We start from the raw sequence: 26,496 nt of genomic DNA, 5'->3' as shown, positions 1-26,496 counted from the left end.
CTGGCATTTTAGGGACCCTAAACCGTGAGGAGTAGTCTAGAAACAAATGCCCCAAAATGACCTGTGAATAGGACGTTGGGCCCCTTAGCGCACCTAGGCTGCAAAAAAGTGTCACACATGTTGTACCGCCGTACTCAGGAAAAGTAGTATAATGTGTTTTGGGGTGTATTTTTACACATACCCATGCTGGGTGGGAGAAATCTCTCTGTAAATGGACAATTGTGTGTAAAAAAAATCAAACAATTGTCATTTACAGAGATATTTCTCCCACCCAGCATGGGGATGTGTAAAAATACACCCCAAAACACATTATACTACTTCTCTTGAGTACGGTGGTACCACATGTGTGGCACTTTTTTACACCCCAAGTGCACTAAGGGGCCTAAAGTCCAATGAGTACCTTTAGGATTTCACAGGTCATTTTGCGACATTTGGTTTCAAGACTACTCCTCACAGTTTAGGGCCCCTAAAATGCCAGGGCAGTATAGGAACCCCACAAATGACCCCATTCTAGAAAGAAGACACCCAAAGGTATTCCGTTAGGAGTATGGTGAGTTCATAGAAGATTTTATTCTTTGTCACAAGTTAGCGGAAAATGACACTTTGTGAAAAAAAACAATTAAAATCAATTTCCGCTAACTTGTGACAAAAAAAATAAAAACTTCTATGAACTCACCATACTCCTAACGGAATACCTTGGGGTGTCTTCTTTCTAAAATGGGGTCATTAGTGGGGTTCCTATACTGCCCTGGCATTTTAGGGGCCCTAAACCGTGAGGAGTAGTCTTGAAACAAAAATGACCTGTGAAATCCTAAAGGTACTCATTGGACTTTGGGCCCCTTAGCGCACCTAGGCTGCAAAAAAGTGCCACACATGTGGTTTCGCCGTACTCAGGAGAAGTAGTTTAATGTGTTTTGGGGTGTATTTTTACACATACCCATGCTGGGTGGGAGAAATATCTCTGTAAATGGACAATTGTGTGTAAAAAAATCAAAAGAAATCTCATTTACAGAGATATTTCTCCCACCCATCATGGGTATGTGTAAAAATACACCCCAAAACACATTATAGAAGTGCTGCAGTAAGCCAGAACACATTAGAATAGCTTTTGGAACTTGTAGGGTGATAAAAAACAGGATGCAATTTTTGTTATGGAGTCTCTTTAAGGGGGGTAAAGCCCACGGTCCTCAAGTGGTTAACTGTACCTGACGATTCATGTCATCGATTGGGAGGTTAATCCACCACTACCTCCCATTTTTAAATAGATTATAGGGTATTTTATTCTTCTTGGCACCTCTGAGTGACTTCTTAACCCAAGTGAAGTCAGGTCTAATCTCCTCACCTGCCCGTACAATGGTTATATTAGGGGTAACCCGCACTAATTGTTATTCCTTTATTGGACCTCATTTCATACATACTACACCATAGTGGGCTCTCAGTTTTTCCCTTTTATCTCCTCCAATTCTTCTGGACATTTGCATTGTCAGAATCTAAATTCCCCCTTACTTTTTTTAAGTTTTATTTTTTGTATGTTTCACCTGTTTAATGTGCTATGTCTTCAGAATTCGTCAATCAGTGGTTCGAATTACTTATACTGTTATATCTGGTTATTATTATGTGTGGCTGTATGAGTAGTTAATGTTTCTAGATGTACTTGTGATCAGGGATATTGACATATCCTGTATCTGTTGCCAAATTATAAACAGTTACTAGCATAGACAGTATTTACCAGGAAGGACTGACAGGATAATATCAGATGAAATTGCCCATTTATTTTGCAGTGCAAGAAGTGAATAAGGATTTGCTTTGCAATTTGTTGTGGCTTTATTCAAGTGTTGCTTTTAGTCTGCCAAGCTGTGCAGAGGGAATTAGCACAGTGGTTGGACAGTGTGAAAAATTGCTGAGCGTTTCCCCTTACTTGCTGCATACTTCCTGTGATGGCTTTGAAAGCAGGCAGTCAGCCATTATTTTCTCCAAAAACACTTTTAGTTGTGTTGAAGGGTTAGAACTCAAGGTTTTATTGCTGTCTGTGGCCATTTCAGAGAGACGTTTGCCTCTTCCTGTGGTGCCACTGGTGGCTAGAATTGAAGGGAATATAATGCTGTGGTGAAGTATTTGCCTCCTACTTGATTTCCCCTATTTTTACTTATAACACTTAATTGTTTCTGCTCTCCTGAAGTGAGAGGGATATGGATGCTGCCATATTTATTTTCTTTTAAACAATGCAGATTGCCTGGCTGTCCTCCTGAGCACCTGTCTCTATTACTCTTAACCACAGACGCTGAACAAGCATGCATATCAGGTGTTCTGACTGAAGTCTAACTGGATTAGCTGCATTCTTGTTTCAGTTGTGTGAGCTAGACACTACTGATGTATGAAATATTAGCAAGACGCCAGGCAACTGGTATTGTTTAAAAGGAAAGGAATATGGCAGCCTCAATATCCCTCTCAGTTCAGGTGTACTTTAAAGGGGCACTGTGGCAAAAAAATTGTAAAATTTAAATATGTGCAAACATAAACAAATAAGAAGTATGCTTTTTTCCAGAGTAAAATGAGCCATAAATTACTTTTCTCCTATGTTGCTGTCACTTACAGTAGGTAGTACAAATCTGACAGAAGCCACAGGTTTTGGACTAGTCCATCTCTTCATGGGGGGGATTCTCAGGGAATTATATATTTTCAAAAGCACTTAAGCACTTAGTGAATGGCAGTTGCTCGGTCCAACTGCCATTCACTGTGCAGCGAGCAGGGAAGCTGGCCAGCATCATTGTTGAAATCCTTTTTAGGGAATATCTTTATAAAGAATAAAAGCCTTGCTGAGAATCCCCTATGAAGAGATGGACTAGTCCAAAACCTGTCTCTTCTGTCAGATTTCTACCACCTACTGTAAGTGACAGCAACATAGGAGAAAAGTAATTTATGGCTCATTTTACTCTGGAAAAAACGTACTTCTTATTTGTCTTTTGCACATATTTTAAATTTTATAATTTTTCGCCATAGTGCCCCATTGATGAAAGTAAGGCTGGATACCACCTCCTTTTTTTATTGCTTTTATTATTTTTTTCGGGGGGTGGGGGGTTACTTTGTGTATCATCCATAGAAACCTCTGTACTGTATCATTCTCTTGAATCTTCATAAGGGGAATAGGTGCTAGATAGGCAAATGCTCATTTGAATGTGTCACATGACCATGATTTCTCAGCATGCAAAAACCATTTGCAGCATTCTTTCACTGCATGCGTGTGGGGCTGATGGGCTGCAGACTCAGACTAAAGAAGCTTACGAAGCGTTCTACATCTCCAAGGTTCCTAGTTCTCATTAACAAAGACCTTGCCCTTTAACAGAAAAATGTTGGTGCATTTTACTGGTTCCTTATCCTTATCTCTGTGTATACACCAGCTATACAAACAGTCTTCTGCTGCTTTGGTCAGCTGCAATGTACTTCCTGTGTGATGTCATCCCGAGCAGCAGGTCACTTTATTAGCTCAGCTGTCCAACCATAAAACAGTGGCTTCCTGTTGTGGCTTTTATTAAGCACAATATTTCCAGTGCTTTGCACGGGGAGATCATCCCAACTAAATCATAATGTGCATGTGCTTACCAAGTAGTGTACAAGAACTAAGGCATTCATATGTTGCACATGATCTGGATTCACTGTCTACTTTTACAGCCCCACTTTGCTTACAGCTGCTCATGACCAGCAAAGACACAGACTATCCCCAAACTACAGAATATAACCTCTCTAAACAGTGACTTCTCACCTGTCAAGCACTTTCATTTCTGAACGCATGCTGTACCTCCAAATATAGCTTGAAACATCCAGGTGCCAGGATATCAGCCCTGGGGTATAGATTCTCTGCTTTTAATAACTGTCCTTAAATAACAGCATCATTAATCCTCTGTGTGACCAGCAAAGACCTCTGTTCCGGGCTTAAAGAGAGCGCAGCAATCTTCTGATCTGTAGCAAAAGTTGTAAAGAAATCATTTAAAGGGACTTTTGAGTGATAATTAACTAATGAAACAATACACATCTCTATGAAGAGCACTTAAAGAGCTCTTACAGTCTGCACAGTCACTTATCTAATCCATGTTAGTATATTGTTAGATGGCCCAATGCTTGCTGAATACCAGTGCCGTTTTAAGGCAAAGGCATTCCAGGCCATTGTCTGGAGTGCTATTGGTCCTGGGGGGAGCCATGTCCCTGGATTAAGTACTCCTGCACTCCCCTAGCTTAGTGTGTAAATGCAGAGCATAGCACAGCAGAATCTGTGCTCTCACCTCCCCACCAGAGTCCAAAGCTGCACCTGTGCGACCATCCTGTCTGTCCCCTGCACCCACTAGTGCTGGCACCTCACTCTCCTCATGTCGCGTGTAATCATGCTACATGCAGTAGGAGATGCTGGGCACTAGACTGAGCAATGAGCAGACAGGCAGAGCAACAGCAATGGATTGTGACGGAGAGGTGCGAACACAGCTTGTCGTATCTCAGGGACTTGACCTGTTCTGACATCATTTCCTGTTTGGAGAGTGGGTATTGGCCACTTACTGGGATGAAGTTCAATCCTGGGTCAAAGTTCCGCTTGAAGCCTTGCCTCCATGTGGCACTGTCTTGCCTGCTTCACCAGCACAGCACAGTAGTGGATCAGTACAAAACTTCCCCTACCAAATGTTATAAAACAAGTAAAAATATAAATATTTCTGGCATTCTATATGGATTTCCTTTTTTATAAATTAGGAAGCCACATATGTAGTGATTGCCTTCAGTCTCTGTGTACCGTGTTTGTACAGTATGTACTATCATGCAAATCTGGTGAGGAGGAAATACTGGCAATTACTGACTGTCTTGCTTTGCAGATGTGTTTGGGCTTGCTGGTAAGTGCTAGCAGAGTATGTCTGCTATTACAGATGGAGCTTCCGCAGGGGAATACTATTATGGCTTTTCTGGGAAACTTTAGCCTTATTACAGAAAGGCATTCACTTACCACTAACCCTGTGTTTAAAGAGCAGATGGATGTCAATTTCAAGCTTATGGTAATGATAACTCTGCCTAACATCATAACTCTGCCTAAAATCACAATGGTTTTAGGCAGAGTTATCACTACCATAAGCTTGAAATTCACACCCATCTGCTGTACCCATATCACAGTTACAATGCCAAAATGTTCAGAATGGGGATTTTCTTTTTTTTACCATTTCAGTCATTTGTGAGCTACTTACCCTAGTATTCTTCATAATGTTACTTTTATGTGTCTAGCAAAGTTCGTTTCGCTTTGGTACATTTCAAAGGAATGAAAAGGGAGGTCACCAAATTACAGCATTCCTTTATAGTAGCTGCACCTAATTCATGTATGCCTGGTGCGTCAGCCGTCACAACTCTTAAAGCGCACCTACAATGAAAATGAAAGTAAAGTTAGTTCCTTACCTTAGTAGGGGGAAGCCTCTGGTTCGTCCCGAGGCAGCACAGATCCTCCTGCAGCCCCACTAATCCATAGCAGGCCCCCTCTAAATTTATATTCTATGGGTAATGTAGAATAGTAGGCTATCGGTGACAATACCAATATTCTATGACCCGGTACCCAAACGTCCCAAAGCCTTTGTTTGCATACAGTATATGCGCTGCAACATACCAAGAGTGAAGGGGTCTGACAGGTATGCATATAATATATATTTTCAGAATTTAAGACACACTTTTTCTCTCCCAAAACTGAAAGGGGGGGGGGGGGGGGGGAATGGATGCATCTGATTATATAATAAAAAGTGGTGCAGATTGCGCAGGGAAGCGCATACCGCATACAGCCGCCGTGCTCCCTTCCCCCTCTGGTCCTGCCACTGTATATGCGCTCCTCCATCTCCAGCTGCTGTTGTACACTGAGGCTGCCTGCCACTATACATGTTCCAGTCCTCCGTACTTCCTGGTGGGCTCCGTACTTCCTGATTAGGGGTTCCCTGTTACTGCATGACCCTAGCGGCACACATGCACGGGGGTCACGCATGACATGGGAACAAGTGTGCCACTGAGGTCGTGCAGTAACAGGGAACCACTAATCAGGAAGTTCGAAGCCCACCAGGAAGTACAGAGGACCGGAGCTGTATAGGAGCAGTGTATAGGCGGCAGTGTATAGCAGCAGCTGAAGACGGAGGAGAAGAGGAGCCTGTGTACTGTACAGTGGCAGGACCGGAGCGGGGGGAAGAAGGGTGGGGGGGGGGTAGCACACTGGCTGAATCAGTGAGAGCTTAAAATGAGGTGTAGTGCAGTGTAGCTTAGCTGGTGGGGCAGCATGGGTTAGTGTTGTGTAGTGTGTAGTGTAGCTTACCTGGTGGGGCAGCATGGGTTAGTGTAGTGCAGTGTGTAATGTAGCTTAGCTGGTGGGGCAGCATGAGTTAGTGTAGTGTGTAGTGCAATGTAGATTAGCTGGTGGGGCAGCAGGGGTTAATGTAGTGTAGTTTAGCTGGTGGGGCAGCATGAGTTAGTGTAGTGTGTAGTGCAATGTAGCTTAGCTGGTGGGGCAGCAGGGGATAGTAGTGTGTAGTGTAGCTTAGCAAGTGGGGCAGCAGGGGATAGTGTAGTGCAGTGCAGCTTAGCTGGTGGGCAGCAGGGGTTAGTGTTGTGTAGTGTAGCTTAGCTAGTGGGCAGCAGGGGTTAGTAGTGTGTAGTGTAGCTTAGCCGGTGGGCAGCAGGGGTTAGTGTAGTGTGTAGTGTAGCTTAGCAGGTGGGGCAGCAGGGGTTAGTGTTGTTTAGTGTAGTGTGTAGTGCAATGTAGCTTAACTGGTGGGGGAAGCAGGGGTTAGTGTAGTGTGTAGTGTAGCTTAGCAGGTGAGGTAGCAGGAGTTAGTGAAGTGCAGTGCAGTGTAGCTTAACTGGTGGGCAGCAGGGGTTAATGTAGTGTAGCTTAGCTGGTAGGGCAGCAGGGGTTAGTAGTGTGTAGTGTAGCTTAGCCGGTGGGCAGCAGGGGTTAGTGTAGTGTGTAGTGTAGCTTAGCAGGTGAGGTAGCAGGAGTTAGTGAAGTGCAGTGCAGTGTAGCTTAACTGGTGGGCAGCAGGGGTTAATGTAGTGTAGCTTAGCTGGTAGGGCAGCAGGGGTTAGTGTTGTGTAGTGTAGTGTGTAGTACAGTGTAGCTTAGCTGGTGGGGGCAGCAGGGGTTAGTTTAGTGTGCAGTGTAGCTTAGCTGGTGGGGCAGCATGGGTTAGTAGTGTGCAGTGTAGCTTAGCTGGTAGGCAGCAGGTGTTAGTGTAGTTTGTAGTGTAGCTTAGCTGGTAGGGCAGCATGGGTCAGAAGTGTGCAGCGTAGCTTAGCTGGTAGGCAGCAGGTGTTAGTGTAGTGTGCAGTCTAGCTTAGCTGGTGGGGCAGCATGGGTTAGCAGTGTGCAGTGTAGCTTAGCTGGTAGGCAGCAGGTGTTAGTGTAGTGTAGCTTAGCTGGTGGGCAGCAGGGATTATAGTTGTGTAGTGTAGCTTAGCTGTATGGCAGCAGGGGTTAGTGTTGTGTAGTATAGCTTAGCTGGTAGCAGCAGGTGTTACTGTTGTGTAGTGTAGCTTAGCTGGTGGGCAGCAGGGGTTAGTGCAGTGCAGTGTAGCTTAGCTGGTGGGGGCAGCAGGGGTTAGTGTTGTGTAGTGTGTAATGTAGCTTAGCTGGTGGGGCAGCAGGAGTTAGTGTAGTGCAGTGTAGCTTAGCTTGTGGGGGCAGCAGGGGCTAGTAGTGTGTAGTGTAGCCTAGCAGGTAGGGCAGCGGGTGTTAGTGTAGTGTAGTTTAGCTGGTGGGGCAGCAGGGGTTAGTGTAGTGTGTAGTGCAGTGTAGCTTAGCTGGTGGGGCAGCAGGGGTTAGTGTAGTGTTGCTTATCAGGCGGGGCATCAGGGGTTAGTGCAGTGTAGTTTAGCTGGTGGAGCAGCAGGGGTTAGTGTAGTATGTAGTGCAGTGTAGCTTAGCTGGTAGGGGCAGCAGGGGTTAGCGTAGTGTAGATTAGCTGGTGGGACAACAGGGTTAGTGTAGTGTGTAGTGCAGTGTAGCTTAGCTGGTGGGGCAGCAGGGGTTAGTGTAGTGTAGCTTAGCAGGTGGGGCAGCAGGGGTTAGTGTAGTGTAGTGTAGTGTAGCTTAGCCAGTGGGCAGCAAGGGTTAGTGTAGTGTAGCTTAGCTAGTGGGCAGCAGTGGTTAGTAGTGCGTAGTGTAGCTTAGCTGGTGGACAGGAAGGGTTAGTAGTGTGTAGTGTAGCTTAGCTGGTGGGCAGCAGGGGTTAATGTTGTGTAGTGTTGTGTGTGATGCAGTGTAGCTTAGCTGGTGGGGCAGCAGGGATTAGTGCAGTTCGTAGTGTAGCTTAGCTGGTGGGCAGCAGGTGTTAATGTTGTGTAGTGTTGTGTGTGATGCAGTGTAACTTAGCTGGTGGGCAGCAGGGGTTAGTGTTGTGTATTGTAGCTTAGCTGGTGGGCAGCAGGGTTTAGTGTTGTGTAGTGTAACTTAGCTGATGGGGCAGCATGGGTTAGTATAGTGTGTAGTGTAGCTTAGCTGGTGGGGCAGCAGGGGTTAGTGCAGTGTGTAGTGTAGCTTAGCTGGTGGGCAGCAGGGGTTAGTGTTGTGTAGTGTAGTGTGTGATGCAGTGTAGCTTAGCTGGTGGGCAGCAGGGGTTAGTGTTGTGTATTGTAGCTTAGCTGGTGGGCAGCAGGGGTTAGTGTTGTGTATTGTAGCATAGCGGGTGGGAAGCAGGGATTAGTGTTGTGTAGTGGAACTTAGCTGGTGGGAAGCAGGGGTTAGTGTTGTGTATTGTAGCTTAGCTGATGGGGCAGCATGGGTTAGTATAGTGTAGTGTTACTGGTGGAGGCAGCAGGGGTTAGCGTAGCTGGGCAGTGTTACTTAGCTAGAGTAGCTTAGAGACAGCTCGGCGGAAAAGGTCTACAGGATGCCCCTGCTCCATGGCCCCCCAAGGCTTAGTATATTTTTTTTTACCTATAGTCCAAAAAATATAGTCCAAAAAATAAGGTACATAGCATGTTACATTGTGCGGTATGCACTAAACTGTGTTAAACAGAATTACGTACGTAAAGTATTGCACATGATGAGTAGAATATAATGCATTGTGCATAATGTATTGCATTCTGCTCTACTCCCCGTGGATAAGACTTTACGCATGTTACTCTGCTTAAGACACTTTAGTCTTTAGTGCACTCTCCCCATTATTTGTGCCTTCATATAACGAGAAACATTTTAGTGCTAGTGTAACTCACATGTGATATATACATTTAGCCTTCTAGTTGCCATAGAGGTCTTTGATCTCAGTGGTAAATATGACTTTTGCTTGCAGGCGCGCGTATACATACATACATACATACATACATACATACATACATACACACACATGGGCAGGTTCTATTTAAAATCAAACATTGTTGAGTGGAGGTCAAGTTATTGTCAATAATGTCTTTTATGTTAGGCCTTTCCTGCTGCGCTAACCTTACTGGTTATGTAACCTGCAGCAGCTGAAAGTTACAGATGTACTGTATAGTCTGTGCTCATCAGAAAGGAAAGCAGCGCAGTACTGCTTTCATGTTTATTTAGTAACTGGTAGCATATTAACCACCCTGGCGTTCTGATTAAATCGCCAGGGTGGCTGCGGGAGGGTTTTTTTTAAATAAAAAAAAAACTATTTCATGCAGCCAACTGAAAGTTGGCTGCATGAAAGCCCACTAGAGGGCGCTCCGGAGGCGATCTTCCGATCGCCTCTGGCGCCCAGAATAAACAAGGAAGGCCGCAATGAGCGGCCTTCCTTGTTTTGCTTATATCGTCGCCATAGCGACGAGCGGAGTGACGTCATCGACGTCAGCCGACGTCCTGACGTCAGCCGCCTCCGATCCAGCCCTTAGCGCTGGCCGGAACTTTTTGTTCCGGCTACGCTGGGCTCAGGCGGCTAGGGGGGCCCTCTTTCGCCGCTGCTCGCGGCGAATCGCCGCAGAGCGGCGGCGATCAGGCAGCACACGCGGCTGGCAAAGTGCCGGCTGCGTGTGCTGCTTTTTATTTCGTTAAAATCGGCCCAGCAGGGCCTGAGCGGCAGCCGCTGGCGGTGTTGGACGAGCTGAGCTCGTCCAGACCGCTCAGCTGGTTAACAGCATCTGTGTCTATGGCTGGCCAGCAGATATTTTATCCAAACTGCCACTGAGCAAATGTGGCCACAGACATTACTGAATAAACACAGTCGCTGTACTGTGATTCAGCAATAAATGAAAAATAAATAAATAAAAGTCCATTGCGGGTTTGCTGATTTTTATATAAAACATGCAATGCTCACCCAATGCTAATGTAAACCTAGCCAATCAGGTACTCATCTAGCATTTTTTGTTAGTGAGTTTGCTGTCTGCTAGATTGATATTCTGTTCAGGTTAACAAAGCATCAGGTCTTTTGTCACCTTAAAGAGACTCTGTAAGATCAAAAAGTTTCCCTGGGGGGTACTCACTTCGGGAGGGGGAAGCCTCAGGATCCTAATGAGGCTTCCCACGCCGTCCTCTGTCCCACAGGGGTCTCGCTGCAGCCCTCTGAACAGCCACCCGACAGACCCGACAGCTTGTTCAATATTTACCTTTGCAGGCTCCAGTGGGGGTGCTGTTGCGGCTTTCGGCTCCGAAGTAGATGGAAATACTCGATCTCAGTCGGAGACTTGCGCCTGCGCAGTAGAGCAGACCCGACGTTGATCGGGTATTTCCGCCTACTTCAAAGCCGACAGCCGCCAGAGCGCCTGCGCAGGAGCTGGGAAGGTAAATATTTACGTCCCCGCTGTTCGGAGGGCTGCAACAAGACCCCCGAGGGATGGAGGACGGCGTGGGAAGCCTCATTGGGACCCTGAGGCTTCCCCCTCCCGAGGTAAGTACCCCCCAGGGGACTTTTTGACATTACAGGTTTTCTTTAAAGAGAACCCGATGTGGGTTTGAAGAATATTATCTGCATACAGAGGTTGGATCTGCCTATACAGCCCAGCCTCTGTTGCTATCCCAAACCCCCCTAAGGTCCCCCTGCACTCTGCAATCCCTCATAAATCACAGCCACGCTGCTGACAAACAGCTTGTCAGAGCTGGCTGTGTTTATCTCTATAGTGTCAGTCTGCTGCTCTCCCCGTCTCCTACAGAACTCCAGTCCACGCCTGCATCCCTTCCCTCCCTGCTGATTGGAGGGAAGGGACGGGGGCAGGGATCGGAGCTATGCAGGAGGCGGGAGAGCACCTGAGACTGACACTACAGATGTAAACTCAGCCTCACAGCACGGCTGTGATTTATGAGGGATTGCAGAGTGCAGGGGGACCTTAGTGGGGTTTGGGATAGCAACAGAGGCTGGGCTGTATAGGCAGATCCAGCCTCTGTATGCAGATAACATTCTTTAAACACACCTCGGGTTCTCTTTAAAGAGAATCTGTATTGTTAAAATCGCTCAAAAGTAAACATACCAGTGCGTTAGGGGACATCTCCTATTTCCCTCTGTCACAATTTCGCCGCTCCTCGCCGCATTAAAAGTGGTTACAAACAGTTTTTAAAAGTTTGTTTATAAACAAACAAAATGACCACCAAAACAGGAAGTAGGTTGATGTACAGTATGTCCACACATAGAAAAATACATCCATACACAAGCAGGCTGTATACACCCTTCCTTTTGAATCTCAAGAGATCATTTGTGTGTTTCTTTCCCCCTGCATCTCTCATGCACTGAAGTTTCAGGCTGCTCTTTTCTTCCTGCAAATAGCTTTGCCCTTGTTTGTAATTCCTCAGTATGTGAAAGCCCAGCCAGCTCAGAGGACAATTTATTCAGCTTGTAAAAGATAAGAGAGAAGCTGCCCTAATCTAAATAATACACAGGCAGTGTGCATAGAGGGGCCTGGAAGGGGGAGTTCATAGCAGAACCACAACACTGAAGAACTTGGCAGCCTTCCAGACACAGGCCGACAAGTCTGACAGGGGAAAGATACATTGATTTATTACAGAGATGGTGATAGTAGAAAGTGCTGCAGTAAGCCAGAACACATTAGAATAGCTTTTGGAACTTGTAGGATGATAAAAAACAGGATGCAATTTTTGTTACGGAGTCTCTTTAAAGGATACCTGAAGTGAGAGGGACATAGAGGCTGCCATGTTTATTTTTAAACAATACCAGCCCTGCTGATCTTGCATCAGTAGTGTCTGAATCATCCACCTGAAACAAGCATGCAGCAGATCCAGTTAAACATCTTATCTGAGTGCTTGTTGAGGGTATGTGTCTAAAAGTAGATAGAGGATGGGCATGCCAGCCAGGCAATTTGCATTTTTTTAAAGGAAATACTTATGGCAGCCTCCATATTTCTCTCTCTTCAGGTATCCTTTACATTTCTTTGGGGCTGTAGTCATCTAGTAGGGACATGTTAAGGTGCCCATACATCTAGTGATTTTGCTGTACGATCGACCATTCGATTCCATCATTTTATTGAATCGTGAGGGAATCGAGAGAGGATCGAATGTGTTCCAGTGTGCCCAATCGATTAAAGTGGCTGATATCATGTCCGACCAGTTTAGTTGACCGAGCAGGTTGCAAGATATCAGTTGATCGCACAGGAATCGGCTACTGTTTACATATCATTCGATCAACTCTGAATCGATTTTTGCAATCAGAGCATGGAGACACAACATCGGTCAGATTGATTGGTGAAGGTGAAGCGCATAGGAATCGCTTGTAGTGTGTTGGACACTAGTTGATCGACTTTCGATCAACTACACTGAAGTCGATACCCCAATAAAGTCGATTGCTTTGTCGATTGAATCAGAATCGCTAGATGTATGGCTACCTTTAGGCTATCTCCTGGCAAAAATACCATTTAGTGGCTTAGCAATCACAGTGATGAAATGTTACCCTTTATGTTAACTGAGGCTCTTGAGGGAAACTGATTATTGTTAATATATAATTTCACAATAGTAAATACTTTTTTTTTGTATTTTGTTTTGTAATAATTAACCCTTAGAATAACAAATCTACATTGTCAATGTGAAGGTTTTTTTTTGTAACCTTTTGATGGGGTGGAATACTCAAATGTAGTGTTGGTGTTCAAATTTGGCATAGCCAAACCGGAACGACAGAGAAAGTGACACCGAGAGCCCAATATAGTGCAAAGGGAATTTTGAAAGTAAGTAGAAATATACTCACAAACCTGGATTACCTCCAAGGTAAGCACTGTAAATGCAGGTGAGGAAATTAGACCCACTCAGGATTAAGAAGTCGCTCTCTGTAGATTGAAGAAAGAAGGGGGTATGTAACCCCTCCACCAGGGGTGGACTCAATTGAGATATAGAGTAAACAGAGGCGCCAAAAGGATAAAAAATACAAAAAATCTTAAAATTGCTACGGAAGCAGTGACAGACTTAGCAGACACAAGAACTGTCAGTTTTGCCTCTCAGAGGCGCTTAACAAAATTCTGATCTGATACTGCTATATACTCCTTGTTTATTGCCTGATGAAGCGGGGTTAAACATGCGGAACGTGTTGCAACTATGTTTTGGAGTATGCCAATAAATGTACGACAGTTTTGAAATGGACAGTTCTTGTGTCTGCTTCTGGGAGGTAAATCCACCACTGCCTCCATAGCAATTTTAAGTTTTTTTAGTATTTTTTATTCTTTTGGCACCTCTGTTTATATCTCAAACCGGAAGGAGGAAGTATCGGAGTCACGTGAAACACAACGGGACTCGCAAGGCAGTGATCTCCTGCTGACCCTGTCCACTGTGCTGAGTATTTGGGTGTAGTAGAATTGGCTATGCTGAATTTGAACACGAACACTACTCAGATGATGTTTTGTTGTTTTTCCCCTGAAACTATTATTCAGTGTTTTGAGCATTGTTAGTGTAAAATATTTTTCTTAATTTTTTTTTTTCAAGAGAAGTTGGCCAATGAAAGCCATATATTCTTCTAAATAAAAGTATGTTTATTTTTACATCTGATTATATATATATATATATATATATATATATATATATATATATATATATATATATATATTCATGTAAATCAGATTTATCATTTCACTACAATAATAGTTCAGACTCACGTGTTGCCATCGCTACCGTCGTTGGCACATACCAAAATACCAAAAAGGGGTCCCAGTCGGACCCCAAGTGTGATAGATTTATAACATTTTCTTTCAAATAAACTAAAATGCCATAATATGTATCCTTATTTCTTAGTAGGATTAGTACTTTATGTACCTATGTTTATCTTATCATGTCACATGTCACTTCAGGTACTCTTTAAATTCCGTAAAGTGTTCCCCAGTTTGTTTTGGAAGGTTGAGGTGAGAAAGTAAAACTCTTTAATAGTTTGTGGTCATAATAACTTATTATTTAAATTTTGGGGGCAAAAGTTTCTATTATTTTATAGAATACTTCAGATAAAATTGAAATTAGACTGATATGTAATTCTTTTTCACCCAGACATATCAGCTAGTAGATCTGTAACGGTTGATATCCATGATTTTCCCTACAAGAAACCTTTTTCCAGATCATTGAATGAATATCACATCTGTCAAGTCACAGTAACAATACTATTAATAGATTATTGAAATATAATAAGACTACATTTGACTTGAGTGGAAACTTTGACAGGTTTTATACTAGATGGGACATCTGCCCAGGTATTCAGTACTCAGCAGAGTACCATGATGTCATGAACGTTAGTGTTCGAAGCTTAAAGAGAATCTGTACTCTAAAATTCTTACAATCCTGGCTTGTAATTGCCAGTTTTAGGCAGTGTTTACAAACAAAAGACATGGCTGCTAACCAGAGTGTGATAGGCTCAGAGGAGAGCTTTGGAGAGGGTGTGTAAAGCTTCTGCCTATCACAAGCAGTGCTGCACATTCCACACATTCCAGCCTGAGCCCGACAGAGCCGACAGAGGAAAGAAGATAAGATTTATTACAGAGACAGAGCAAGTAGAAAAGGCTGCAGTATGCCAGAGCACATTAGAACAGGTATAGGAACTTACAAGATAGAAGAAATAAGGCTCACAATTTTGTTACAGAGTCTCTTTAAAGGGAACTTAAATTGAACTGTAAAAACGGGGAAAAAAAAACATGCGTCCTCGATCATGCACCTGTCCTTGGGATTGTTCTGCGCATGCGCAGAAGAGATTTCCGTGTACTGTGCACCTCCTGATCACATTTCCTTGTACCGGAGCGCGATCAGGAGGTGCACGGACCATGGCCGAGTATCCAAATGAAAGAAGGCCGCTGCAGGGGATTGGAGGATTGTTTAGTGACGGCACGGACACAGGGGCTGCAGGGGGCTGATAAAAGCCTCAGGTAAGGCGGGGGATTGGAGGATTGTTCAGTGATGGCGTGGCCACAGGGGCTGCAGGGGACTGATAGAAGCACCAGGTAAGGTGGTGGATTGGAGGTTTGTTCAGTGACGGCATGGACACAGAGGCTGCAGGGGACTGATAGAAGCCTAAGGTAAGGCAGGGGATTGGAGGATTGTTCAGTGATGGCGCGGCCACAGGGGCTGCAGGGGACTGATAGAAGCCTCAGGTAAGGCGGGTGATTGGAGGATTGTTCGGGGATGGCGCGGACACAGAGGCTGCAAGAGGCTGATAGAAGCCCCAGGTAAGGCGGGGGATTGGAGGATTGTTCAGTGATGGTGCGGACACAGAGGCTGCAGGAGGCTGATAGAAGCCCCAGGTAAGGCAGGGGATTGGAGGATTGTTCAGTGACGGCACGGACACAGGGTCTGCAGGGGACTGATAGAAGGACCCAGGTAAGGCGGGGGATTGGAGGATTGTTCAGTGACAGTGTGGACACAGGGGCTATAGGAGGCTGATAGAAGGACCCAGGTAAGGCAGGGGATTGGAGGATTGATCAGTGATGGTGCAGACACAGGGGCTGCAGGGGACTGATAGAAGCCCCAGGTAAGGCTAGGGATTGGAGGATTGATCAGTGATGGCGCGGACACAGAGGCTTCAGGGGACAGATAGAAGCCCCAGGTAAGGCGGGGGATTGGAGGATTGTTCAGTGACGGTGCGGACACAGAGGCTGCAGGGGGCTGATAGAAGCCTCAGGTAAGGCAGGGGATTGGAGGATTGTTCAGTGATGGCGCGGACACAGAGGCTGCAGGGGACTGATAGAAGCCCCAGGTAAGGCAGGGGATTTTAGGATTGTTCAGTGACGGCATGGACACAGAGGCTTCAGGGGACAGATAGAAGCCCCAGGTAAGGCGGGGGATTGGAGGATTGTTCAGTGACGGTGCGGACACAGAGGCTGCAGGGGGCTGATAGAAGCCTCAGGTAAGGCAGGGGATTGGAGGATTGTTCAGTGATGGCGCGGACACAGAGGCTGCAGGGGGCTGATAGAAGCCTCAGGTAAGGCAGGGGATTGGAGGATTGTTCAGTGATGGCACGGACACAGAGGCTTCAGGGGACTGATAGAAGCCCCAGGTAAGGCAGTGGATTGGAGGATTGTTCAGTGACGGCACGGACACAGGGAATGCAGGGGACTGATAGAAGCCCCAGGTAAGGCGGGGGATTGGAAGATTGTTCAGTGACGGCACAGACACAGGGGCTGCAGGGGGCTGAAAGAAGCCTTAGGTAAGGCGGGGGATTGGAGGATTGTTCAGTGACGGCACGGACACAGAGGCTGCAGGGGACTGATAGAAGCCCCAGGTAAGGCAGGGGATTGGAGGATTGTTCAGTGACGGTGCGGACACAGGGGCTGCAGGGGGCTGATAGAAGCTTCAGGTTAGGCGGGGGATTGGAGGATTGTTCAGTGATGGCACGGACACAGGGGCTGCAGTGTGCTGATAGAAGCCCCAGGTAAGGCAGGGGATTGGAGGATTGTTCAGTGATGGTGCGGACATAGGAGCTGCAGGGGACAGATAGAAGCCTCAGGTAAGGAGGTGGATTGGAGGATTGTTCAGTGACGGCACGGACACAGAGGCTTCAGGGGACTGATAGAAGGACCCAGGTAAGGCGGGGGATTGGAGGATTGTTCAGTGACGGCACGGACACAGAAGCTGCAGGAGGCTGATAGAAGCCCCAGGTAAGGCGTGGGATTGGAGGATTGTTCAGTGACGGCGCGGACACAGGGGCTGCAGCGGACTGATAGAAGCTTCAGGTAAGGCAGGGGATTGGAGGATTGTTCAGTGACGGCACGGACACAGGGGCTGCAGTGTGCTGATAGAAGCCCCAGGTAAGGCGGGGGATTGGAGGATTGTTCAGTGATGGCGCGGACACAGGGCTTGCAGGGGGCTGATAGTATACGGAGGCTACCATATTTATTTCCTTTTAAAGCACACCTGAGCACTGCTTAAATCTTTTGGTCTTTACTTACATGATGTTTCTTCCAGCACCTCATCCATCAGCCCCCCCCCCCCCCCGCATAGTCCATCAGTTCTCAAAATAATGAGCCACGCAGGTACAGAACACTCCCGGTGACAGCAGCTCCAGTAGCAGGAATTTCTAAGATGACAGCAGGAGAAAGGAGGGAAACCAGGGAATACTGAGGGACCTGACAGACTACGGGGGGATGGAAGAAGCACCAGGTAAGTAAATGTCAACAGCTTTAAGCACAGTTCAGGTGTGCTTTAAATATTACCAGTTACCTGGCGTCCCGCTTATCTTTCTAGCATCAGTAGTGTGTGAATCACACACCTGTGACAATCTGGTGAGATTTTTGTCAGAAACCTCCAAACTTCATGCTTTTTAAAGGGGCATTATGGCGAAAAATTTAAAAATGTAAAGTATGTGCAAGCATAAACAAATAAGAAGTACGTTTTTTTCAGAGTAAAATGAGCCATAAATTACTTTTCTCCTATGTTGCTGTCACTTACAGTAGGCAGTAGAAATCTGACAGAAGCGACAGGTTTTGGACTAGTCCATCTCTTCATGGGGGGATTCTCAGGGATTTATTTATTTTCAAAAGCACTTGAATGCCCTGTCTAACTGCCAAAAAACTGTAGCAAGCAGGGAAGCTTGCCAGCATCACAGTTTAAATCCTTTTAGGTAATATCTTCATAAAGAATAAAAGCCTTGCTGAGAATCCCCTATGAATAGATGGACTAGTCCAAAACCTGTCACTTCTGTCAGATTTCTACTGCCTACTGTAAGTGACAGCAACATAGGAGAAAAGTAATTTATGGCTCATTTAACCCTGGAAAAAACGTACTTATTTGTCTATGTTTGCACATATTTTAAATTTTACAATTTTTCGCCATAGTGCCCCTTGAAGGGTCTATGGCTAAAAGTATGAGAGGCAGAGGATAAGGAGGACAACCAGGCAACTAATAGTGTTTCAAATTAAAGAACTATGTCAGCCTCCGTACCCCTCTCATTTCAGGTTCCCTTTAAGGCTTACAAAAATACACTATACCTGTGCTCCATTGCAGCGGTGACCCCATTCAACTTTATTTGTGCACAAAATGCATTCCATTGTCAGAATGCACTGCCATAAAGGACATAAGTGTGCCCATCAGACAGTGCTGTCTATGCCGTATGGTGCATTTGCATGTTGCACATTGAGATACACTGCTGAAATCAGCTCAACAATTTGATGGTGTGCCTAGGCCCTAAACTGTATATCGTTCACCCCTAGAAAACCTACCATACATGACTGTAGGTGGGCTGATGCGCAGATAAGCCCACCCCCATGTCTGGCCTAAAAATAGACCAAATATATTGACCTGCCGATATGCTGACCCTCCCCCCAATGTGCCACCCTAGCACCCAAGTGGCTGATGGAATACCAGTTGCTGTTAGAGAAAATACTGTAGGTTTTTGTCTTCAGTAAAATAAAAGTATTAATACGGGGCATTGCCTAACTAAAAGGCAATAATGGTAAATGAAATAAAAAATGAGCTTATGTTCAAGTTAACTTTTTTAGTCTATATCTATGCAGCATACAGTATATATGCATCATCTGCTGATTATGAGGGGTCTTGGCCCTTATGTGGTTAGTCCTGCCCCTTCCTGCTACCTCAACCTCACAATTATGTTGTAACTCTGGATCACTAGCGAGGCTTGGTAGGTAGGAATTTGGGGGGAGAGTATAAGTAGTTTTATTTCTAAACATTAAAACAGTTGGCATTTTAATGTCCTGACTTGGAATTTTTGCCCTCTCTGTTCCAGAGCTGCACTTTAAATATGGATTGGATAGGCTTCTCACATCTGCTAATATTCACAGCTAAAATGTAGATTGACAAATAAGGACATAGACCTGATTGTCGTTGTTTCATCAGGAATTACTGGATCACTGCCAGACAAATCCTTACATATTTGTGCTTTTCCTTATTGGTATGAACATTGAGGTTCACGAGAGGTCGACCGAGATGGAGAGACATCTGCGTTAATTGTAGAGCTTTGTAATTTTTTCAAGGTTAAGGAACAGTACAAAGAAATTCCCTGGCATGAAAGACTGGTTAGCACACCACTTTGCCCAAAGCCATGAATTTCTCCAAGCTCTAACTTCTCTTTGTAATGTCTCCTGTGTCAGCTGGAATGGTTATGATACTCATTTGAATGGCATACATTTGAAAAAGTTGCGAACTAATTTAGGTGCGACATTAACAATATTACTAACAATAACTGTAAATAATTTAAGTGCAACGTTAAATAACAATAATGATAACAGAAATGGTAAATAACAATTTAATTGCAGTATTACATTATCAGTAAATTTACCTAATAATAATGTACAACCTAACTATAACCCAACTCTCCCTACTCTTACACAGAACCCTCCCCTGGTGGTACCTAACCCTAAGACCCCCCTGGTGGTGCCTATCCCTAAAACTCTCCTGGTGGTGCCTAACCCTAAGACCCGCCTAATGATGCCTAACCCTAAGTCCCCCCTGGTGGTGCCTAACCCTAAGTCCCCCCTGGTGGTGCCTAACCCTAAGTCCCCCCTGGTGGTGCCTAACCCTAAGTCCCCCCTGGTGGTGCCTAATCCTAAATTCCCCCTGGTGGTGCCTAATCCTAACTCCCCCCTGGTGGTACCTAATCCTAAATTCACCCTGGTGGTGCCTAATCCTAAATCCCCCCTGGTGGTGCCTAACCCTAAGTCCCCCTGGTGGTGTCTAACCCTAACCCCCCCCCTGGTGGTGCCTAACCCTAAAGGTAGCCATACACTGGTCGATTTGCCATTAGATCGACCAACTGACAGATCCCTATCTGATCGAATCTGATCAGAGAGGGATCGTATGGCTGCCTTTACTGCAAACAGATTGTGAATTGATTTCAGCCTGAAACCGATCACAATCTGTGGAGCCGCCGCTGCAGCCTGCCCCCCCCCCCCCTCCCTCATACATTACCTGAAGCTGGCTCCGGGTCCTCTTCTCCGCGCTGCACCGCATCCCAGCATCCTGCACCGCATCCCAGCCTACACTGTGTCACTCCATGACCAGGAAGTTCAAATAGAGCGCCTTCTATTTGAACTTCCTGGTCACTGGAGTGACACAGGAAGTTAATGTACGCTGGGATGGAAGCAAGAGCGGTGCAGCGCGGAGAAGATGCGGAGAAGATGCCCGGGAGCCAGCGTCAGGTAATGTATAACTGTATCGGATCGGCCGCCGCTAGCGACGCGCTCCCTACCCGCGGGCGATCGACGGAAGTAACCCGCACGGCGCGATCGACGGACCGATCCGATTTCGGGAGGAAATCGGATCGGCGGGTGCATTTAGCGCGAACGATTGGCAGCAGATTCGATCCCAGTGATCGAATCTGCTGTCGAATGGGCGGCAAATCGGGCCAGTGTATCGCCAGCTTAAGTCCCTCCTGGTGGTGCCTAACCCTAAATCCCCTCTGGTGGTGCCTAACCCCAAGACCCCCCCTGGTGGTGCCTAACCCTAAGACCCCACTGGTGGTGCATAACCCTAAGTCCCCCCTGGTGGTGCCTAACCTTAAGACCCCTAATCCTTGCTAACAATAATACAAGAAATTTCAATTTAAACACAGCCACCTGCTAATAAGCGTAATGAGTAACAATAATATGTTAAATAACAATTTAATTGCAGCCATCCGCTAAATAGCGTAATGGCTATCTATATGACGATAAATAACAATTGTGCTAAATTTTTGCCCGCGACTTTTTTAACTGCTCTTTTTTAATGCATCTAGATTTGGATATCCAACCCATGATCCCTTTTTATATGGTGCTCCCTCTCCATTAGGTTGGATATGTTAAGTGAAGCTGAACCATATCATTTAAGCACTACTGCTGTATACTTTGCCCAAGGCCAGGTTAATGCTATGGGGCATATTCACGGAATGTTGGTAAGTATCATAAAATGGTGGTTATCATAAAATGTAGTCATTTTCATTAGAAAAAAATTGCTGTATGTCGCTTGTGTTATGCTGTCTCTGACCCGATCTAGCTTTCAAATGAACAACCTACAATTCCCTCATTAGTTTCTATTTAGATAATCTCCTTGTGAAGAGATCAGAGCTTCCCTTCACCCCCTCTCACCCTGTCCAGCCACTCACACAGGAGGCAATGTGTACACCACACATAAGAATGTCACTGGAGTGCCGGCAAAGTGGGCAGAGGGGTGCATCATGCAGTGTCCCTCATTTCTGCAACAAGTTCACTCCCCTAGCACTTTAAGAAAATTTGTATCCAAGGATTGAACTTTATCCCAATCAGTAGCTGATACCCCCTTTTCCATGAGAAAGCTTTACCTTTTCTTGAATAGATCTTCAGGGAGGTCTGTATGGCTGATATTGTGGTGAAACCCCTCCCACAGTGTGATGTCAGGACCTAGGTCCTGACCGTTTCCTATATGTGTGAACCTCGTTGCATTGTGGGAAATAAAGTATGTTTCCAAATGCCAAGCAACCAGTATCTCCCTCTGTGCATATGTGTATCTATAAAAAAAAACAATATTTTAATCTATCACATTGTTAGGGGGTGTGGTTATAGATAATGGCAGTTGGTGCTGTCTTTTTTTCATGTCTGCCAGTAGTAAAGATGATAATCTACAGGCTGATTGTGGATCAAAGATAATGAACAAATTACATGGTGAATATCAATCATTTCTTGATCTCTCTTCTATCTTTCAACTTCTCACTTTGCAATGCATTCATTTCTTTTTTTCCACTTTAAGACTGCTTTTTAAACACTGGACATGAGCCACAGCACCATTTTTTCTGGGGAAAAAAGGATTGGAGTTTTAGTAATTATAGCAAATATGTGGAAGATAATGAAGCATGATGAGATGAGGAACAAATCATATTTGACATTTTCCATACACTTATAGAAGACATATGCTCTAAAGTTCCTTTCGTGGCAAAACGATTGCAGCGGCGATAACTGCTATGTAACTGTGGGAGAATATAACAAACTTGTGATGGTTTATCACAGGATGCAAGATGCAGCCGATGCACCACATCTAATCTGCAGATCAGGAGCCATGTTCTACTCCATCTCTTATCTTCACATCACAGGTTCTCCAGGCAGCTTGTGATGCATAGAAATACACATCCAGACTCCCTTCAGTTATAGTTGGTGTCAGACGGGGTTTAATTATAAATAGCACAAAACCGTCTGTTGGATTCATAGCTCAGGAGGTTCTAAACACAGCATTTCTGGTGCCTTCAAGTAAGCCTGTTATAGACAGGCATTTGTAATGACAGGGCTCTCAGCTGTGGATAAACTCTGATAAACTCTTGTATTTAATCTCTAGTCACAGAAATGTGATAATAGTGCTCTCAGTGTATGTACTGTATAAAACCCTCCCTTCTCCTCCTGCTCCTGAGTCTTGCTTTTTTGTAACTTGTGGGTGTAATAGGTATTTTAACTCAGAATTCAACTTCATCCCAATCAGTAGCTGATACCGCCTTTCCCTTGAGAAATATTTTCCTTTTCTCAAATAGATCATCAGGGGTGTCTGTGTTGCTGATATTGTGGTGAAACCCCTCCCACAGTGTGATGTCATGACCATGGTCCAGACATTTTGCTGTGAACCTTGTTAAATTGTGAAAAATAACAGCTTTTTCCAACTGCCAAGCAAGTAATATAATAACAATAATCTGAACAATTGTATATAATATAATATCTCCCTCTGTGCATAGAACTCTCAGTAAACCAACATACACCTGGCAGGACTAAAGATGTCACCACCTGTGTGTAACGATCGGTGTAACACAGAGAGGGTCTGATTACCGGTGATCTGCAGTATCACCGAGAATGCAGAATATACCCGATTATTGATGATCTGCAGTATCACCGATAATCAGATATATCTACTAACCTCTGGACACCTGAGAGAGAAGTGAGTGATTGGGTGCAACAGTAACACTAGTGGACTGTACCTAAGGAGTAGGTACAAAGGCAGTAAGGAATACTGCACAGAAGTATGCTCCTTCCGTAAGCCTAGACTCTCCCGGGGGAGGAGCTAAGCAGAATGTGGGAAGGACAGAGAGTGAGTGACACCAATGAGCGAGTGTCACTAACAGATCTGGGAACTGCCTCTAACAGTAAGGCTAGTTCTCGAGGTCGGATAAGCCAGGTCGTCAACACACAGACAGATAAAGTACAGAATCAGAAGGCAGATACAGAATCCAATAACAGGCAGGGTCAGGCAACGGAGAATCAGAATAACGAGGTACAGAATCAGGAGGCAGGTACAGAGTCCAGGAACGAGCAGAGATTGGCAACAGGATATCATAAATAGCAAGATACAGGATCAGAGTTCAGAGGAATAGTCAGGCAGGCAGAAGGTCATAACAAATAATACAATTCAATATTCCTAATGCTAAGGTGTGAGCTCCTTGATGTCAACACCTTTGGAAACTATGCTAGAACACAGAAACAGACAAGGCCTGAGTGCTACCACGTAGTGATCGCAACGCCAGACACCAGAGAAATGACCAGCACCCAGTATATATACTATAGCGCTCTCCAGCGCCACTCTTAAGTGCTGGGCCAATGACAAGTGGTGGAAATGTCAGCTGACCAGCTTGATCAGCTGACCTTCTTCTGGCTGTCATATAAACTCTGCCTCTCTGCGCGCGCGTGTCATTCTGAACCTGTGTGGACTATCAGTCCCAGCCACACCAGTCACGCTTTGCAGTGTTTCTGCTGGCCTGCACGCGGGGTGAGACGCACCGCTATCTGCACATGCTTCCCGATTGGTCGAAGCAGAGTGCGCGTCATTTCCGGGGACGGAGCCAATATGCCGGACGCTGCGGTTAGGACTCAGAGGGCGTTGTGAACTGCCGAGAGGCGGTAAGTAAAACTATTTAAATGCTGCATAATACTTGGGTTAGTTTGTTCTTTACTACGTGCCTCTGAAGAAGCTTTTCTAAGTGAAACAGCTGTCAGGCATCCCCTCACCCCCACTGTACACCCCGCTGTGTCTGCAACCGTGGATTAAAGGTACACTTTTCATTGCATCAGTGCCTCGCTTCTCTCTACCTATTTAGCTATCTGCACATGCGGTGGCCTCCCCGTGCCTGGTCAGACTGTCAGTAGCAGGCTTGTGCGCGCAAACCGCCGCGTCAGACGCGGCGGTTTCTCCGCGTTCCGCTATGCCAGCCGCGGAAACAGCCGCCTCATCCTGCATCCATGCAGCGGCTTTTCCGCGTTTCTTCACACTGTGATAAATCTCAAAATGTAAATCGGGGAGAGGAAAGATTTTACAATGGGCAAACTCTGACTAAATACTCTATAAATGAATATTGTACAAAATAAGCAATTGCCCATAGACATTGCCTGATGAGTGCTAATGACTAAATAGAGTGCACCTGTGTGTAATCTAATGTCAGTAAAAATACAGCTGCTCTGTGACGGCCTCAGAGGTTGTCTAAGAGAATATTGGGAGCAACACCATGAAGTCCAAAGAACACACCAGACAGGTCAGGGATAAAGTTATTGCGAAATTTAAAGCAGGCTTAGGCTACAAAAAGATTTCCAAAGCCTTGAATATCCCACGGAGCACTGTTCAAGCGATCATTCAGAAATGGAAGGAGTATGGCACAACTGTACACCTACCAAGACAAGGCCGTCCACCTAACCTCACAGGCCGAACAAGGAGAGCGCTGATCAGAAATGCAGTCAAGAGGCCCATGGTGACTCTGGACGAGCTGTAGAGATCTACAGCTCAGGTGGGGGAATCTGTCCATAGGACAACTAGTAGTCGTGCACAGCACAAAGTTGGCCTTTATGGAAGAGTGGCAAGAAGAAAGCCATTGCTAACAGAAAAGCATAAGAAGTCCCGTTTGCAGTTTGCCACAAGCCATGTGGGGGACAGAGCAAACACGTGGAAGAAGGTGCTCTGGTCAGATGAGACCAAAGTGAAACTTTTTGGCCAAAATGCAAAACGCTATGTGTGGCGGAAAACTAACACTGCACACTCTGAACACACCATCCCCACTGTCAAATATGGTGGTGGCAGCATCATGCTCGGGGGTTGCATCTCTTCAGCAGGGACAGGGAAGCTGGTCCGAGTTGATGGGAAGATGGAGCCAAATACAGGGCAATCTTGGAAGAAAACCTCTTGGAGTCCGCAAAACACTTGAGACTGGGGCGGAGGTTCACCTTCCAGCAGGACAACGACCCTAAACATAAAGCCAGGGCAACAATGGAATGGTTTAAAACAAAACATATCAATGTGTTAGAATGGCCCAGTCAAAGTCTAGATCTAAATCCAATTCAGAATCTTTGGCAAGATCTGAAAACTGCTGTTCACATACTCTGTCCATCTAATCTGACGGAGCTGGAGCTGTTTTGCAAAGAAGAATGGGAAAGGATTTCAGTCTCTAGATGTGCAAAACTGGTAGAGACATACCCTAAAAGACTGGCAGCTGTTATGCAGCAAAAGGTGGTTCTACAAAGTATTGACTCAGGGGGCTGAATAATTATGCACACCCCACTTTGCAGTTATTTATTTTTAAAAAAATGTTTGGAATCATGTATGATTTTCATTCCAGTTCTCACGTGTACACTACTTTGTGTTGGTCTGTCACGTTAAATTCCAATAAAATTGATTCATGTTTGTGGCAGTAATATGACAAAATGTGGAAAACTTCAAGGGGGCCGAATACATTTGCAAGCCACTGTATATACTTTATGAATAGTTGTTGAGGGAAGCAAAGGGTGAAAAACTTTAGAAACTGTCTGAATGCATCCAAATATTGAACTCCAGTCCTGGATGACCATTTCCATGCCATTATTTAAGATTGACTGTGAAACTCCGCCCTCAAGGACTGGTGTCCCAACATCCCTGCTTTACATATCCTTACCACTTCATTAGCATCCTCTGCTATCTCTAGTGGGACTTCCTGGGCCCCAGTGGGTTTCCAATTTAAACTGGGCTTCTCATATTTATCAAATATACCAGCACACCTGGTATCTTTGTGGATATAATGGTTCAATAAAAGAGCATTTTTTGGAACACGTTGTGCTGGTATATTTGATGTTTTTGAAGCCGATGGGCACAGCCTATACCACAATACCAATCACCCGACCTTTTTGAATGGTGTGCCCATGCACAATCAATTTTTCTTCTCATATTTATGTCTTCTGACTAGTTGC

The 26,496-nt window shown here is 45.3% G+C and overlaps 1 protein-coding gene across 5 annotated transcripts in view; it reads left to right on the top strand.

Annotated features, from left to right (window-relative positions):
- Positions 1-26,496, top strand: part of ORAI2 (ORAI calcium release-activated calcium modulator 2) — a 59,008-nt gene that overhangs the window by 14,163 nt on the left and 18,349 nt on the right. Inside the window, exon 1 of one of the 5 annotated variants that reach the window (XM_068270254.1) lies at positions 2,770-2,886. The exons of 3 other annotated variants lie outside the window; for them this stretch is intronic. In XM_068270254.1, the coding sequence (XP_068126355.1) occupies positions 2,830-2,886 (57 nt within the window). In that variant the 5' untranslated portion in view covers positions 2,770-2,829. Of the gene's footprint in view, positions 1-2,769; positions 2,887-21,099; positions 21,237-26,496 lie in introns of those variants that run through there. One more of the 5 variants, XM_068270253.1, reaches the window with a different exon arrangement.

Source organism: Hyperolius riggenbachi, chromosome 2, assembly GCF_040937935.1.
Source record: "Hyperolius riggenbachi isolate aHypRig1 chromosome 2, aHypRig1.pri, whole genome shotgun sequence".
In the NCBI taxonomy this organism is placed as follows: Eukaryota; Metazoa; Chordata; class Amphibia; order Anura; family Hyperoliidae; genus Hyperolius; species Hyperolius riggenbachi.
This window is presented reverse-complemented; position numbering and strand designations above follow the sequence as displayed.